Source organism: Tauraco erythrolophus, chromosome W (genome assembly GCF_009769465.1).
Source record: "Tauraco erythrolophus isolate bTauEry1 chromosome W, bTauEry1.pri, whole genome shotgun sequence".
Lineage (NCBI taxonomy): Eukaryota > Metazoa > Chordata > Aves > Musophagiformes > Musophagidae > Tauraco > Tauraco erythrolophus.
This window is the reverse complement of record NC_141497.1, coordinates 26,254,824-26,271,259: the sequence shown is the minus strand read 5'-3', so window position 1 is coordinate 26,271,259 and position 16,436 is coordinate 26,254,824. Positions and strand designations below refer to the sequence as shown.

The window sequence follows — 16,436 nt, the reverse complement described above, 5'->3', positions numbered from 1 at the left end:
CATGGTCCTACAACAGATAGCAACTCTGATTACCACCCGCTCTACCCATCGACGCCTTGAGGACCTGCCTATTGATCTAACCATCCTCTGTGGAGACCAATATTTAATGGCAGCCTTAACCCAGCAAAAAATAAAAACGGGGGAGAAAGAAGGGACCACCGTGGTGTTAGAATGGATCGCTCCTCCGTTGCAGCCAAGGCGTACGATACAAGAAAAGGTAGCTGCGCTAGCGGAACTAATCAAAAAAGGCCGGCGCCGTATCTTGCAAGTGGAAGGCGCCCCGCCAAAGACAATCTGGGTACCCATAAAACAGACAGACTTAGAGTGGTACCTGCAGAACTCTGAAGATCTTCAAACAGCCCTACTTTGCGACGGAGCTGAAATAATAACAAAACCACTGCCGTCACCCATCCTCTCATGGATGGAAAATGTGGGTTGGATAACTAAGCCGAAACGGTCTAAACATCCTATTGCCAACGCCCTCACAGCCTTCACTGACGCTGGTCGTCGGTCCCGGACGGCTGCTATCACTTGGAAAGAAAATCAAGAATGGAAACATCAAATTTTACAAGCTCAACCAGAGGACTCTTTACAAACTTTAGAGCTTTTCGCAGTGGTATGGGCATTTATCCGTTGGAAGGACATGCCACTGAATATCGTCTCAGACTCTCTTTATGTTGTCAGCATAGCTCACCGCATAGAAGATGCCACGCTGCGAGAATCGAAGAATCGGCGCTTAACGGAACTGCTAGTCAGCATGCAGTTAGCGATCGCACAGAGAACTGCTCCTTATGCTGTCATACATATACGGAGTCATCAGTGGGAAGAGGGTCTCGGAGAAGGCAACACTAGAGCGGATAGCCTAGTAACAAACATTATTGAGGCTCCTCTGTCCCCACATTTTTGGGCTCGAGAGGCACACTCTATTTTCCACCAAAATGCAAAAGGCCTAGCCCGAGCCTACAAGTTATCTATAGAAGCAGCTCGAGCCATTGTCAAGGCTTGTCCTACCTGTAGCTATCACAATTCCGGCCTAGGACTCGGATGCGGAGTTAACCCCAAAGGTTTAAAATCTAATGAAATTTGGCAGATGGATGTTACCCATGTCTCTGAGTTAGGCCGACTAAAGTATTTGCACGTAACAATAGATACATACAGTCATATGATTTGGGCTACTCCACAGCCGGGAGAGAAAGTGCGGGATGTAAAGCGACACTTAACCAGCTGCTTTGCAGTGTTGAGGGTACCAAAAGTAGTTAAGACAGATAATGGTCCCGCATATAGCAGTAAGTCATTAAAAGATTTTATGCAAATGTGGAATATTACCCACACTACCGGCATTCCCCACTCCCCTACAGGACAGGCAATTGTAGAAAGAGCAAATGGAACGATCAAACGGTATCTGACAAAGTTCAAGGATGTTGTAGATGTTAGAGAACGGGTACAGAAGGCACTCTTTGTCTTAAATCATTTATGCATATTTGGGGAAAATAATGACCCCCCTGTGGTTAAACATTATTCTGAAGACAAGCCGCTCAAACCGTTAGACATGAGAGTCCTTTATAAAGACGCACACATGGGTCAATGGTTGGGTCCCGTAAAAGTGATATATCTAGGACGTGGTTATGTATGTGTCTCTACCGCTACAGGAAACATCTGGGTTCCGAGTCGCTGGGTAAAGCCTGCGGTGGGAGCTGCTGGAAGCCTCGGAAGTCAACAGCCTGAGACCCCCGTAGATGACCTTACCCCCTGAGACGCAGAAGGCGTAAATCAAATGCCACGTCTGTGCCACCTGTGACCCTTGGGTTCTGTGCGTGTGCTACACCTGCGAACGAAAGTGGTAGTATCGGCTGTTTCGAGCCAAACGTTGGTGTGAACGTCGTTTAAAAGAGGAAGAGAAAGCAAGTAGAATTTTGTTGGTTACAGGACACGATTTACCAGATACCCGCAATTACTGAGTTAGTTGCTATAATTGAAACCACATAGTGCGTAATCGAGCTCGAGAATTGATACTCTTGAGAAAAGAGTGTAGCAGAGAGTACCTGATACCGGCCTCTTGGACGGTTGAAGAAGAAGAGTGGGAACAGACAAAATTAAAGTGTGCAAAACGGTTTAAATGGAAACGAAAGAAATGGCATCGTTGGTAAGCCAACTATATCTTATTTGTCTAGTAACATGCAACGCTTATACGCTTCAAAACAGCATTTTTGATCCAAGGGAAAATCTCTGGGTCACCTTAGCCCGCTCGCTTAATACAACTAGTTTTTGTGCAAGCTTAGCAAGCCCCTCTTCTCCTTTTGTAACTTGCCTAATAGGTGTACCACTAAATGAGAGCCTTGAGCCTTTTAACCATTCCATGTCGGAACTAAGAACACAATATAATATAAACAATACCACGAAATTCAGTTCTTTCAACCAAAATCTTAAAAGCATATTTGAAAAGTATGATGATTGGGTTTGGAGACTCCCAGTAGGCCCAGAACCCCAAGAAATTGATTTGGTAGACTCGCTCAATGCTAGCTTCTGCATATATATTGGGAGAGGTGTAAATTCAAACAATAAAACTGCACCAACCATTTTGTCTCCTATTGGTAATGAGACACAATGGCAAACCACCTGGTGCCAAACAGTAGTTCTTAACAAAACCCATCCTGCCTTTGGCACATTCTCACCCCGGCGCCTTCCACAAGGGTATTTTTTAATATGTGGCAATCGCGCCTGGTCAGGCATCCCCACATACCCACGAGGGGGACCGTGCACATTTGGGCAACTCAGTCTGGGAGCTCCACTGCGGCACCCTAACACAACACACAGGTACCGCTATAAAAGGGACGCCACTGAAACTTTATCTTCCAACTGTAATGATGAAGTAGAATTGTGGAATGCATGGGAAACCATATTTGCTTCAATTTTTGCCCCAGGTGTAGCTGCCGCCAGGGCACATAATAATATAAACAAATTGACATGTTGGGTGGTTAAACAAGCAAATGCTACCAGCAGAGTCCTCTCACTTCTTGCTCAAGATCTCTCCGAAGTACAGCATGCAGTACTGCAAAACAGAGCTGCAGTAGATTTCTTATTATTAGCCCATGGGCATGGGTGTCAGGACTTTGATGGTATGTGTTGCATGGACCTGAATGATCATTCCAAATCTATTCACAAAGAAATTCAAGACCTCGTACAACACTTCCAAAAAATCAAACAAGACGCCGGATTTTTTGGATTAGAAGCATTAGGAAACTGGGTAGGATTAAGCGGATGGGTCAAAGGCCTTTTACAAACAGGAATAATAGTCCTTGTTACAATAATAATAGTACTCCTTTGTGTAAGTTGCACCTTTTCTTGTATTAAGGCTCTCTTTATAAAAATAACCACTCAAGCGTATATTGTGCGAAATAAAAACGGGGGAATTGTGGAAGAATGGCTAACTGAGAGAGGTCACGTAGACATAAGTCAGCTAACTGAACAGGATCTTGTGAAACAAAGCACTCAGCTAGTTTAATTGCTGAAGTAGCAAGAACGTCCTGTCTTCGATCTAAATATTACAAGACCACGAGATGCTTGCAGACAGACAGGATGCTTGCAGACAGACAGGCACAATAAAAAAGAGGAAGAAGGCAAACACAGATGGGGAGCCAGGGGCGGGATTGATTTTAAATATATCAACCAATCATGAGCTTTCCTTTTGCAATATGTATGAGCTAATTAAAGTGATTATAAAAATGGTATCGTTTGACAATAAAATCGAAGCCTGCTGATCACTCATATTGACCGTCCTGGTCTTCCCTCCGTCGCTACACTAACTCAGGTCGATCTGACACACATGATGTTATCGCTTGGAAAGTGGTCCAAGATTTGCAATCCAAAGTGGCACAATATGGGCTAGGGTCTCCTGAAGTCAGGCAGATTATTAGAGTGCTGAATACTGACCTGCTGCCTCCATTTGATATTAGGCATTTAGGTCAGGTATTATTTCAACCTGTACAATATTCAGTTTTTGAGGCCAATTGGAGAAGGATGGCTGAGAAAGCTGCGGCTGGGAATATGCAACTACCTCCAGCTGATCCTAGACATGGAGTTCCAGCAGATGCTCTTATGGGAGCTAATGCCTTTTCTGATCCTGATCTTCAAGCCACCTGGCATCCTCAGGTCCTTGAGCAGGCTCAGAAGATTGGTATGGGAGCCCTATTAAAAGGCATAGACATGGCTGCTCCTAAAACACGATATGTGAAAATAACTCAGGGGCAGAAAGAGCATTTTTTATCTTTCGTAGAAAAGATTGCTGCCGCCCTCGAGAAGCAGGTCGAAGATGAGACCTTGCGGCAGCTGTTGTGCAGACAACTAGCAAGAGATAATGCCAATGATGAGTGTAGAAAGATCATAGATGCTTTGCCAGGGGAACCCACGCTAACAGACATGGTTGAAGCCTGTTCCAAAATGGGATCTGAGAATCGAAAGGTGGTGAGTCAGCACCAACGATCTTTCTGCACGCCTCGGTAGCACGGACGGTAAGTTCTGCAGCCGGGGGGGTAGATTGAGGTGGAAAAAGCGAGTGTCGTGTGAGCTAGAAGCCAGGCATCGCCCGGCGGGAGCCAGGATCTCCTGTGTCCCGGTTCCGGCAGTGAATTTAAACTGCCCTGAGGAGCGCAGCGACCCGGAGCGCTGCGAACAGGAGCGGGCAAACAGGGGCGTGGCGCGGCAGAGTGAGGGGCGCGGCAGTTTGCGCAGCAGTTCGCGCAGGCAGGGCGAGCAGACAGAGCAAGCAGGCAGAGCGTCGAGCCCGGTCGGAAGTCCCTGACTAACATGGTGGTCACTAGGCATAAAGCTAAGGCTGCCTCCAGCCCAGGGCCAGCCACGACCGACGCAGCCTCCCAGACGGACCCCCGCTGGGTGCACGCTGCCACCCAGGTGAGCTGCAGGACCTGTCCCCCAAGTGTATTGGCTCAGGTCGCCACCGGGGAACTCACTTGTGGGAGCTGTGCCAGGGTGGAGGAACTCCTCCGCCTGGTGACAGAACTCAGAGAGGAGGTAAACAGGTTGAGGGCCATCAGGGAGTGCGAGAGGGAGATCAACCAATGGACCAGTACCCTGTGCTCCCTCCCGCAGACCCAACAGGCTACCACAGCTTCTCAGACTGAGGAGCCCCCACCCTCTCCCCGCCTGGCCGGGAAGAGGAATCCAGGTGGGAATGAGCAATGGCAGCAGGTCCCTGCCCGGCGCGGCAAGCCTGCCCCCTCTGCTCCCGCAACTACCTCCCAGGTTCCGTTACACAACAGATATGAAGCTCTGCAAGTGGAACCGACCCCCAGGGAGGATGACAATACACACACGCTAGTATCCTTCCCTAGGACCACACATATCATCAAGACATCCTCAGTTATGAAGAAAAGGCGGGTGATTGTTTTAGGAGACTCCCTTTTGAGGGGTGTGGAGGGCCAGATTTGTAGACCGGACCCTTTACATAGGGAGGTCTGCTCCCTTCCTGGGGCAACAATTAGGGACGTGATAAAAAAACTCCCATCTATAGTCAGGCCCACTGATTACTACCCTCTTCTTATTTTCCAAGTTGGTATGGATGACATTAGGAAAAGAAACATCCGGACTATTAAGAAAGATCTCAGGGTTTTGGGAAGAATGTTGAAGGGATCGGGGGCCCAAGTAATATTCTCTTCTATCATACCGACTCTGGGACATGACACGGGATGGAAAACAAAGATCGAGGATTTAAATAATTGGCTACAAAAGTGGTGTGAGGAAAACAACCTAGGCTTCTTTTACCACGGGCTGACCTTAATGCCAGATCTTCTATCTAGGGATGGGGCAGGTTTGTCTCCACGGGGGAAAAGGCTGCTCGCTACAGAGCTAGCTGGGATCATCAACAGGGCTTTAAACTAGATGTGAAGGGGGTGGGGGGTATTGTCAGACTTAGAGGATTAACAACCGAGGACGGCCCTCCATTGTCTGATGAAGGGAGTGTAGGCAGGTGCCTTCGGCCTGCTGCCTCAGTGATACTAGGGGGTGATATGTGTAGTCAGGAGCAACACACAAGTTGCCCAGAGGTAAAAGAGAATCCCAAAAATAACAGCTCAGGTAATAAAACTTCCCCCCCTAGGGGTGCAGTGGGGTCGAAAGCCCAACTTACGTGCTTCTATACGAACGCACGCAGTATGGGCAATAAACAAGAGGAACTGGAAGCTCTTGTTATCCGGGGAAACTATGATATAGTTGCCATCACTGAAACATGGTGGGATGACTCGTATAACTGGAGTGCTACCATGGATGGCTACAAAGTCTTCAGGAGGGATAGGAGAGGTAGAAGGGGTGGTGGGGTTGCCCTGTATGTAAGGGAAGGTCTAAACTGTTTAGAGTTAAATGTTGGGGATGACCTAGTAGAATGTCTGTGGGTGAAAATCAAAGGGGGGCCTATGAAGGCGGATATTGTAGTGGGAATCTGCTACAGGCCACCCTGTCAGGACAGTGAAACTGATGAGCTATTCTTTAAACAACTGGGGGAAGTCTCGCGCTCACTAGCCCTTGTCCTTATGGGTGACTTTAACCTACCTGATGTTTGTTGGAAGTATAACATGACAGTCAGGAAACAGTCTAGGCGGTTTCTGCAGAGTGTGGAGGACAACTTCCTATCACAACTGGTCAGTGAACCGACTAGAGAAGGTGCTCCCCTAGACCTGCTGTTTGTGAACAGAGAAGGTCTTGTGGGAGATGTGAAGGTTGGAGGACGCCTGGGGCATAGTGACCACGAGATAATAGAATTCTCAATTCTAGGGGAAGTTAGAAGGGGGAACACTAAAACGGCCAAACTGGACTTTGGGAGAGCTGACTTTGGGCTGTTTAGAAGTCTGATTAACAAAGTCCAATGGGAGATAGCTCTCAAGGGTAAGGGGGCGCAGGAGGGTTGGTTACTATTCAAAAAGGAAATTCTGGAGGCACAGGAGCGAGCTGTCCCTGTGTGCCGGAAGTCGAGCCGCCGGGGTAGAAAACCAGCTTGGATGACAAAGGAGATTTGGGAACATCTCAAAAGAAAAAGGGATGTCTATAAGTCTTGGAAGAATGGGCAGGCATCCAGGAATCAATACAGGGAGGAAGTTAGGACATGTAGGGAGATAATCAGGGGGGCAAAAGCCCAACTGGAACTTAGACTAGCCAGCTCTGTAAGGGACAACAAAAAGTCATTCTATAAATATATTAATAACAAAAGGAGGGCTAAAGATCACCTCCAGACCCTACTGGACTCAGGGGGTACGTTAGTCACTAGGGATGAGGACAAGGCTGAGGTCCTTAATGCCTTCTTTGCCTCAGTCTTTAATAATAAGGTTAGTAGTTCCCAGGTGAGCTGGCCTTCGGTGTCTGAGAGCAGGGAGGGAGAGCAAATCGAAGCTCCTGTGATCCCAGAGGAACGGGTCAAGGATCTGCTCCTCCGGCTGGATGCCCACAAGTCTATGGGGCCTGATGGTATCCACCCGAGAGTCCTGAGAGAGCTGGCGGATGTCATTGCCAAACCCCTGTCCATTATCTTTGGACAGTCTTGGCTCACTGGGGAAGTTCCGCTGGACTGGAGGCTGGCGAATGTTACCCCCATTTACAAAAAAGGGCGGAAGGAGGATCCGGGGAACTACAGGCCTGTCAGTTTGACCTCGGTGACGGGCAAAGTCATGGAACAGGTTATCTTGAGTGCTATTAATGAGCACATACAGGTTAACCGGGTGATCAGGCCCAGTCAACATGGGTTTATGAAAGGCAGGTCTTGCCAATCAAACCTGATCACCTTCTATGACAGGGTGACCCGCCTAGTTGACAAGGGAAGGGCTGTGGATGTAGTTTTCCTTGACCTCAGTAAAGCCTTTGATACAGTTTCTCATAGTGTTCTGGTTGAGAAACTGGTAACTGCTGGCCTGGATAGGCACACCCTCCTTTGGGTTAAAAACTGGCTGGATGGCCGGGCCCAAAGAGTGGTGGTAAATGGGGCTAAATCCGGCTGGAGGCCGGTCACCAGTGGGGCTCCCCAGGGCTCAGTGCTGGGTCCAGTTCTGTTTAACATCTTTATCAATGACCTGGATGAGGGGATTGAATGCACCCTCAGTAAATTTGCGGACGACACCAAGCTGGGAGGCTGTGTCGATCTGCTTGAGGGTAGGGAGGCCCTTCAGAGGGATTTGAACAGACTGGATCGTTGGGCTGAGGCCAATGGCATGAGCTTTAATAAGGCCAAGTGCAGAGTCCTTCACTTGGGGTGTAAAAACCCCAAGCATCGCTATAGGCTCGGGGAAGAGTGGCTGGAGAGCTGCCTGGCGGAGAAGGACCTGGGGGTGTTGGTTGACTACCGGCTTGATATGAGCCAGCAGTGTGCCCAGGTGGCCAAAAAGGCCAATGGGATACTGGCGTGTATCAAGAATAGTGTGACCAGCAGGAGCAGGGAAGTGATCCTGCCCCTGTACTCGGCACTGGTGAGGCCGCACCTGGAATATTGTGTCCAGTTTTGGGCCCCTCGCTTTAAGAGAGATATTGAGCTCCTGGAGCGAGTCCAAAGAAGGGCGACTAAACTGGTCAAGGGGCTGGAAAATAAAACTTATGAAGAGAGGCTGAGGGAGTTGGGGCTGTTTAGCCTGGAGAAGAGGAGGCTGAGGGGAGACCTGATTACGGCCTATAAATACTTGAGAAAAGATGGTGGGGAGGTAGGGGAAGGACTCTTTACATTAGTGATGAGTGATAGAACAAGAGGAAATGGACATAAGCTTAGTCAGGGGAGATTCAGGTTGGATGTTAGGAAGTATTTCTTCTCTGAAAGGGTTGTCAGCCACTGGAATAGGCTGCCCAGGGAGGTGGTTGAGTCCCCATCCCTGGATGTGTTTAAGAATAGGGTGGATGATCTACTTGAGGATATGGTTTAATGGGGATTAGGGATGGTTGGACTCGATGATCTCTAAGGTCTTTTCCAACCTAGAAATCTATGAATCTATGAAATCTATGAATCCTAAGTCTGCTCTGGCTGCAGTTCTGCAGCCTATTCAATTAAATTCTGATCGTGGACTAAAAAGGCAACCTAAGGTTGAGAGCAAGCAGAAACAGATTAGACAAAAGAAGAAGAAGAAGGAGAACAGGGAAGCTGCTCACTGCGAGAGATGCGATAGGCCAGGTCATTTTGCAAAATACTGTCAATCTATGTATCATGCCAATGGTCGACCCTTGACATGCTCGGGAAACTCGACCAGGAGCGCAAAGGGGATGTGCGCTCAGACACAAATACTTCCCCAGGGCATGGCACCGACACAGGCCTACTCAGCCAGCTTAGAGCCGGCACCCAGGGATCAATCGGAGTGGATGTGCACACCGCAGCAACAGTCATCTTAGAATCCTGTCATGTTTATAAGGTTCCCTTGAATGCATTCGGGCCCCTAGGACAGGGACTGAGTGCATTGCTGGTGGGAAGATCTAGTGTCACCCCTCAAGGGATCTTTGTACACCCAGGAGTTATTGATGCTAACTTTACAGGCCAGATTTGTGCTATGGTTTCCACACCCACCCCCCCTGTCACTATTCCTGAAAAGACTCAAATTGCTCAACTTGTGCCTTTCAAGTCGTGTGTTCCCAGGACAGAACAACGAAGTCGTGGAGATGGCGGCTTTGGATCTACGGGACTTCCGCAGGTCTTCTGGACTGCAGACATCTCTAGCCAAAAGCCGCAGATGACATGTACCCTAATCCTGCCAAATGCCCAGCCGTCCAGGATTCAGCTCCGAGGTTTGATCGACACGGGCGCTGACGTGACAATCATCTCCTTCTCTGCGTGGCCTCCTACGTGGCCTTTAGCCCCTGTGGGGTCAGCCATTGCAGGGTTGGGGGGAACCACACAGAGCTATTTAAGCGAACGACCTGTGGTGGTGAAAAATGCAGAGGGGCAAACAGCTACAGTTCGGCCCTATGTCACTGCAGATCCACTTAACCTCTGGGGGCGGGATGTATTGGCGGCTTGAGGGGTACGGATTGGGACAAATTTTTGATGGGGGCCACTGTGCTGAAGGGCGCAGAGTATCCTACGCTGCCTTTGCGGTGGCTAGTAAGCAAATCCATCTGGCAACCCCAGTGGCCCCTACCAAAAGAGAAACTAGTCGCCCTTCATCAGTTAGTTCAGGAGCAATTACAACAGGGACACCTTGAGCCTTCCACTAGTCCCTGGAACACTCCTGTTTTTGTAATTAAGAAAAAATCAGGAAAATGGAGATTGTTGCAGGATCTCCGAAAAATCAATGCAGTGATGGAAAGTATGGGGGCATTGCAGCCTGGTATGCCCTCACCCACCATGATTCCAGCAGGGTGGGAAATCCTGATCATTGATTTGAAGGATTGCTTTTTCACTATTCCTTTACATCCTGATGACGAGCCAAAATTTGCTTTTACTGTGCCTGCAGTTAACAATGCCGAACCTGCGAAGAGATATCAATGGAAGGTTCTACCTCAGGGCATGAAGAACAGCCCGACTATCTGCCAATGGTATGTCACTCAAGCTTTGTCCGGAGACCGCGAGCAGTTTCCTGAGGCATACTGCTACCATTACATGGATGATATCCTGGTGGCAGCATCTACCCAGGACGAGCTGCTGAGGATACAGCCTCGGCTGCTCGCTGCTCTGCATTCTTATGGATTGCAGGTGGCTCCGGAGAAAGTTCAAAAGCATCCTCCTTGGAAATATTTAGGAGTCAAAATTCTGGATCAAACTATACAACACCAAGAGGTGCAATTCTCGGGTTCTATTAAAACCCTGAATGATGCTCAGAAATTGCTGGGTATCATCAATTGGTTACGTCCCTATCTAGGGCTAACCACAGTACAACTTTCCCCGCTTTTTAATATTTTAAAGGGGGACCCCGAGTTGAATTCAGCTCGGAAATTGACTCCTGAAGCGCGACGAGCGCTGGAGGAGGTTCAACAGGCTGTTTCTGCTCGTCAGGTTTATCGAGTGGATCCCTCCATTGATATCACTGTTTTCATTACCACTCCAGATTTTCATCCTACAGGTATCATTGGCCAGTGGAATAAACAGTGGCCCGATCCTTTGCATATTCTGGAATGGGTCTTTTTGCCACATCAGCCAAAAAAGACAGCATCCACATTGTTTGAATTGATCGCTTGTCTGATAATCAAATGCCGCCAAAGGTGTTTGCAATTAATGGCAGCAGATCCTGGAACAATTGTTCTTCCAGTACAGCAGGAACACTTTGAGTGGAGCCTTACTAACAGTGCTCCTCTGCAAAGTGCGCTGCAAAACTTTTCGGGACAGATTGCTTATCATCTGCCCAGCCATAAATTACTGCAATTGGCAAAATCGACAAGCTTTACCTTGCGGCCAAAAAATAGTCGGGTGCCAGTGCAAGGACCCACCGTCTTCACCGACGGGTCCGGGAAAACCGGGAAAGCTATTGTTACCTGGAAGGAGGAATCTGAGTGGCAGGTGCTGGAAGGCCACGAGTCCTGCTCAGCCCAGTTGGTTGAACTGAGGGCTGTTGCCATGGCTTTTCAGCGGTTCTCTCAGGTACCTTTGAATTTGGTCACTGATTCTGCCTACGTAGCAGACATAACCCAACGCTTAGATTGTTCACTTTTGAAGGAAGTGAATAATGCGGCTCTGTTTTCACTATTGAAAACTTTGTGGTGTGCAATTCAAGCTTGAGTTCATCCGTATTACATTTTGCATATCCATAGTCACACCAACTTGCCAGGTTTTATAACAGAAGGCAATGTGAGGATGAACCACCGCCCACTGTACTTGAAGACCAGGTTCGAGAACATCTGAGGAACTTGAAGGTGCACAAGTCCATGGGACCTGATGAGATCCATCCGCGGGTCCTGAAGGAACTAGCGGATGAAGTTGCCAAGCCACTGGCTATTGTATTCGAGAAGTCGTGGCGGTCTGGCGAGGTCCCCGATGACTGGAAGAGAGGGAACATAACCCCCATTTTTAAAAAGGGGAACAAGGAGGACCCGGGCAACTACAGACCGGTCAGCCTCACCTCTGTGCCTGGCAAGGTCATGGAGCAGATTCTCCTGGGAACCATGCTAAGGCACATGGAGAGCAAGGAGGTGGTGGGTGACAGCCAACATGGCTTCACCAAAGGCAGATCGTGCCTGACCAACTTGGTGGCCTTTTACGATGGGGTGACAGCATCGGTGGACAAGGGTCGACCAATGGATGTCATCTACCTGGACTTGTGCAAAGCTTTTGACACTGTCCCGCACGACATTCTTCTCTCTAAATTAGAGAGTCATGGGTTTGATGGATGGACCACTCGGTGGATAAGGAATTGGCTCAATGGCCGCACTCAGAGAGTAGTGGTCAACGGCTCGATGTCCAAGTGGAGACCGGTCACAAGTGGCGTCCCTCAGGGGTCCGTGTTGGGCCCGGCCCTCTTCAACATCTTTGTCGGTGACGTGGACAGTGGCATGGAGTGCACCCTCAGCAAGTTCGCCGATGACACCAAGCTGTGTGGTGCCGTCGACACGCTGGAAGGGAGGGATGCCATCCAGAGGGACCTTGACAGGCTGGAGAGGTGGGCCCGTACCAACCTCATGAAGTTTAACCAGGCCAAATGCAAGGTCCTACATCTGGGTCGTGGCAATCCCAGGCATAAATACAGACTGGGTGGTGATTGGATCGAGAGCAGCCCTGAGGAGAAGGACTTGGGAGTACTGGTGGACGAGAAGCTCAATATGAGCCGGCAATGTGCTCTTGCGGCCCAGAAGGCCAACCGCGTCCTGGGCTGCATCAAGAGGAGCGTGGCCAGCAGGTCGAGGGAGGTGATTCTCCCCCTCTACTCTGCCCTCGTGAGACCTCACTTGGAGTACTGCGTCCAGTTCTGGAGTCCCCAACATAAGAAGGACATGGACCAGTTGGAGAGGGTCCAGAGGAGGGCCACGAAGATGATAAGAGGGCTGGAGCACCTTTCCTATGAGGACAGGCTGAAAGAGTTGGGGCTGTTCAGCCTGGAGAAGAGGAGGCTCCGGGGTGACCTTATAGCGGTCTTCCAGTACCTCAAGGGGGCCTATAGGAAAGATGGGGAGAGGCTGTTCAGGAGGGCCAGTTATGATAGGACAAGGGGTAATGGTTTTAAAATAGAGGGAGGTAGGTTCAGGTTGGATATTAGGAAAAAATTTTTTACTATGAGAGTGGTAGAACACTGGAACAGGTTGCCCAGAGAGGTGGTGGATGCTCCATCCCTGGAGACGTTCAAGGCCAGGTTGGACAAGGCCCTGAGCAACCTGATCTAGTTGGAGATATCCCTGTTCCTTGCAGGGGGGTTGGACTAGATGACCTTTGAAGGTCCCTTCCAGCCCTAACCATTCTATGATTCTATGATTCTATGACATGCTAGCTAACCCTGCGTGGGTAGCGCCCCAGCCTGACAAAATTGCACAAGCCAAGGCATCGCATAGTTTCTTCCATCAAAGTGCACATACCCTGCAGAAGCAGTTCCACTTGATGCCCACTGAGGCTCGGGACATTGTCAGCGCTTGCGCTGACTGCCACGGACTTGCGGCACCTCTGCCATCGGGGGTAAACCCCAGGGGCCTAAAGGCCCTGCAGCTTTGGCAGACGGATGTAACGCATGTTCCTGAATTTGGCAGGTTTAAGTATGTGCACGTGTCTATTGACACTTTCTCCTCAGCTATGTGGGCGTCTGCTCATACTGGGGAGAAAGGTCGCGATGTCATTGCCCATTGGAAACTCGCCTTCGCGGTCTTGGGCGTGCCTTTTTCTGTGAAAACCGATAATGGCCCGGCCTACATCTCACAGAAGACGCGGCAGTTTTTACACCTATGGGGTGTAAATCATACTTTGGGTATTCCGCATTCTCCTACTGGCCAAGCCATTGTTGAACGCGCTCATGGCACTTTGAAGCGTGTTTTAGATAAACAAAAAGGGGGAATGCATGGAGAAACCCCACAGAGTCGCCTAGAAAAAGCATTATATACAATTAATCATCTTACAGTGCCACCAAATTCAAATAATCCTGTTATTCTGAATCATTTTCTTTCGTTGCAGTCTTCAGGCGAGACGCACCTGCCTCGAGCGAAAGTCTGGGTACGGGACCTACTCACTAAGAAGTGGGAAGGCCCGTGTGAGCTTATTGCTTGGGGTCGTGGGTATGCTTGCGTTTCCACAGATACTGGGGTACGATGGCTACCTGCAAGATGCGTTCGCCCTGACCTGCGGCACCAGAAGCAGAACAGGCAACCTCCAAGGCAACCTTCAAATGACGGCCAGAATGCGGATCATTCGATTGATGATCCTCCTGATGACGACCAAGACATCGACCATCAGCCCGGTCCTTCTACAAGCAGAGACTGAACTTAAAGTTTCTTATGTTATGGAGTCAGAATGTAGAGCCCTTAAGGCTATTTAGAATTAATGACTGGACGTATAACTGGGTTTGCTATATGTGTATCTCTTATGGCATTGCTGGAGAATCTCTCTGCCTACTTTAAATTAGTCTTAAACAAAAAGGGGGAATTGTGGATACAAAAAGGCTAGAAGCAGAAATTTTCCAGCTACTGCAGCATCCTGTGAAAGTTCTTTTTCCCATGCAGGCTAGCTGAGAAACAGTTTGAGGTTTTTGTAAACTAAGACTTTATCTTGCACCTGTAGCTTGTTATGCAGTCTTGTTTATGGCACACTGGGAAAGTTGTTTTGAAATGGGTGTTGTAGCATTTAGCCAATCACTCTGGGAGGTGGATGGTCAAGCGACCAATTGCCTTGGCCATCCTTGTGAACCATATTATATATATATATGGATTTGTAATTAATAAATGGCTGATGCTGCTGATGCTGCTGCTGCCGCTGCTGATACTGCTGCTGCTGCTCCTGCTGTTGGCGTTGGCTCTTTCTCCTGCACCTGAATTCTGTGTCGTTCTTCTCTCCGTCCCCGAGACGGCAGCGACACGCGGAAGCAAAAGGCCCGGTCGTAGCAGAATGCTTACGCCAGCAGTGCAATTCGGCAACCAAAGAAATTCTGCGATCACTGCCGGGAGGGTCAAGTATCGTGGACATGATTAAGCACGTTGTGAATGAAGAGTATCTAGCCCTGATCCAGAGGGCTGTTCACACCGCAATAGTCGACGTGATGGCATGTTTTAAATGTGGCCAGGTGGGCCACGTTGTAGCAAACTGCCCTCGGTTGAGGGACTCGCCAACAGCACTCCCCCCGCGCCAAAATCGACCCAGAGGACCGTGTTGGGCCTGTGGAAAGAAAGGGCATTTTGCCAAGGAATGCAGATCTAAAACTCAGAGAAACGGGAGGGGGAGAGGACACATGGGCCGCGCACAGCCCTCTCCCACCTGGGACACGAGGCGGCCCAACTATGCCAACCCCGAATGGGGCGAGGCGCTCCCGAACCTGCTGCCCCTCCGAGAAGCGACCAATTTTATTAACCAGTTTTATTAACCAATTTTATTATTAACAATTTTTTGTTTCTTTTAACTATTCATCAGACAGCAGTCCAGCCCAATGTAGGTGGGACACACCACGGAAAGGAATCACCCTGAACCGAGTCGGAAGCCAGGGCGTGTGTTTTGGTAATATCACACTGGCAAACTGGGATGGTGCTGTTTGTCCAGAAACTGTTGCGTTTGATAGAACCTATAGATGGGTAACCCCTTGTGTGTCCCTTAGACTTTTTAATGACTCTACTAACTTTTGTGTACAAATTTTGATTGTTCCCAAGGTCCTATACCACTCAGAAGAAGAAATGTATCATTACTGGGGAGAAGATGACAACAGACTCCAAAAAAGGGAAATATTGACAGCCGTAACGATAGCGACGCTGCTTGGCTTGGGAGTAGCCGGCACGGCCACGGGAGTGACCTCCCTGGTGACCCAGCAACGAGGCCTGTCTCAACTGCAAGCCGCCATCGATGAAGATTTGCAAAAAATCGAGCCCAGTCATCTTCCAATTACCACTTACCCAATGTGCCTTATGTTCGTTATTATGACACTATGATGTATATTGTTAAACTTTAGATTTTTAAACTCTGGACTTTCTAGCTAGGATTTTAGATTTTTTAGACTACCTCATTAAGCATAGGGAGGGGGGAAATGTAGGTAGTTAAGGCTTGGCGGTCGGAAGATATCGCGCTGTACGGATAGATAGGACCCCCCCCCTCCAGGTAGCCAATAGCGTTCAGCTCATGATGTAAGCAGACGGAAGCAACGTTGTAAACCCAAGCTATATAATGCTGTGTTGTTCAGCAATAAACGCCATTTGCCATCCACCACATTGGTGTCTGTGAGCTAATGGCCCGAGCGGCTTGCGGTCGGTCGTTGTGTCGTTCCTGAACCAGGTCGCCACGCCTCCAAAAGGCAACAGTGGTGTTAGGGAAATACATTCTTAAAGTCCCTATAGTACATGGATCTCCCCTTATATGCGAA

The 16,436-nt window shown here is 49.0% G+C and overlaps 1 protein-coding gene across 1 annotated transcript; it reads left to right on the top strand.

Moving 5' to 3' along the window:
• The first annotated feature begins 9,630 nt into the window (after positions 1-9,630).
• On the top strand, positions 9,631-15,452 carry LOC147526277 (endogenous retrovirus group K member 5 Gag polyprotein-like). Its single transcript, XM_086630124.1, has 2 exons — positions 9,631-9,662; positions 14,939-15,452. Exons 1-2 carry the CDS (start codon positions 9,631-9,633, stop codon positions 15,450-15,452), a joined length of 546 nt encoding a protein of 181 aa, XP_086486250.1.
• The last annotated feature ends 984 nt before the right edge of the window (positions 15,453-16,436 follow it).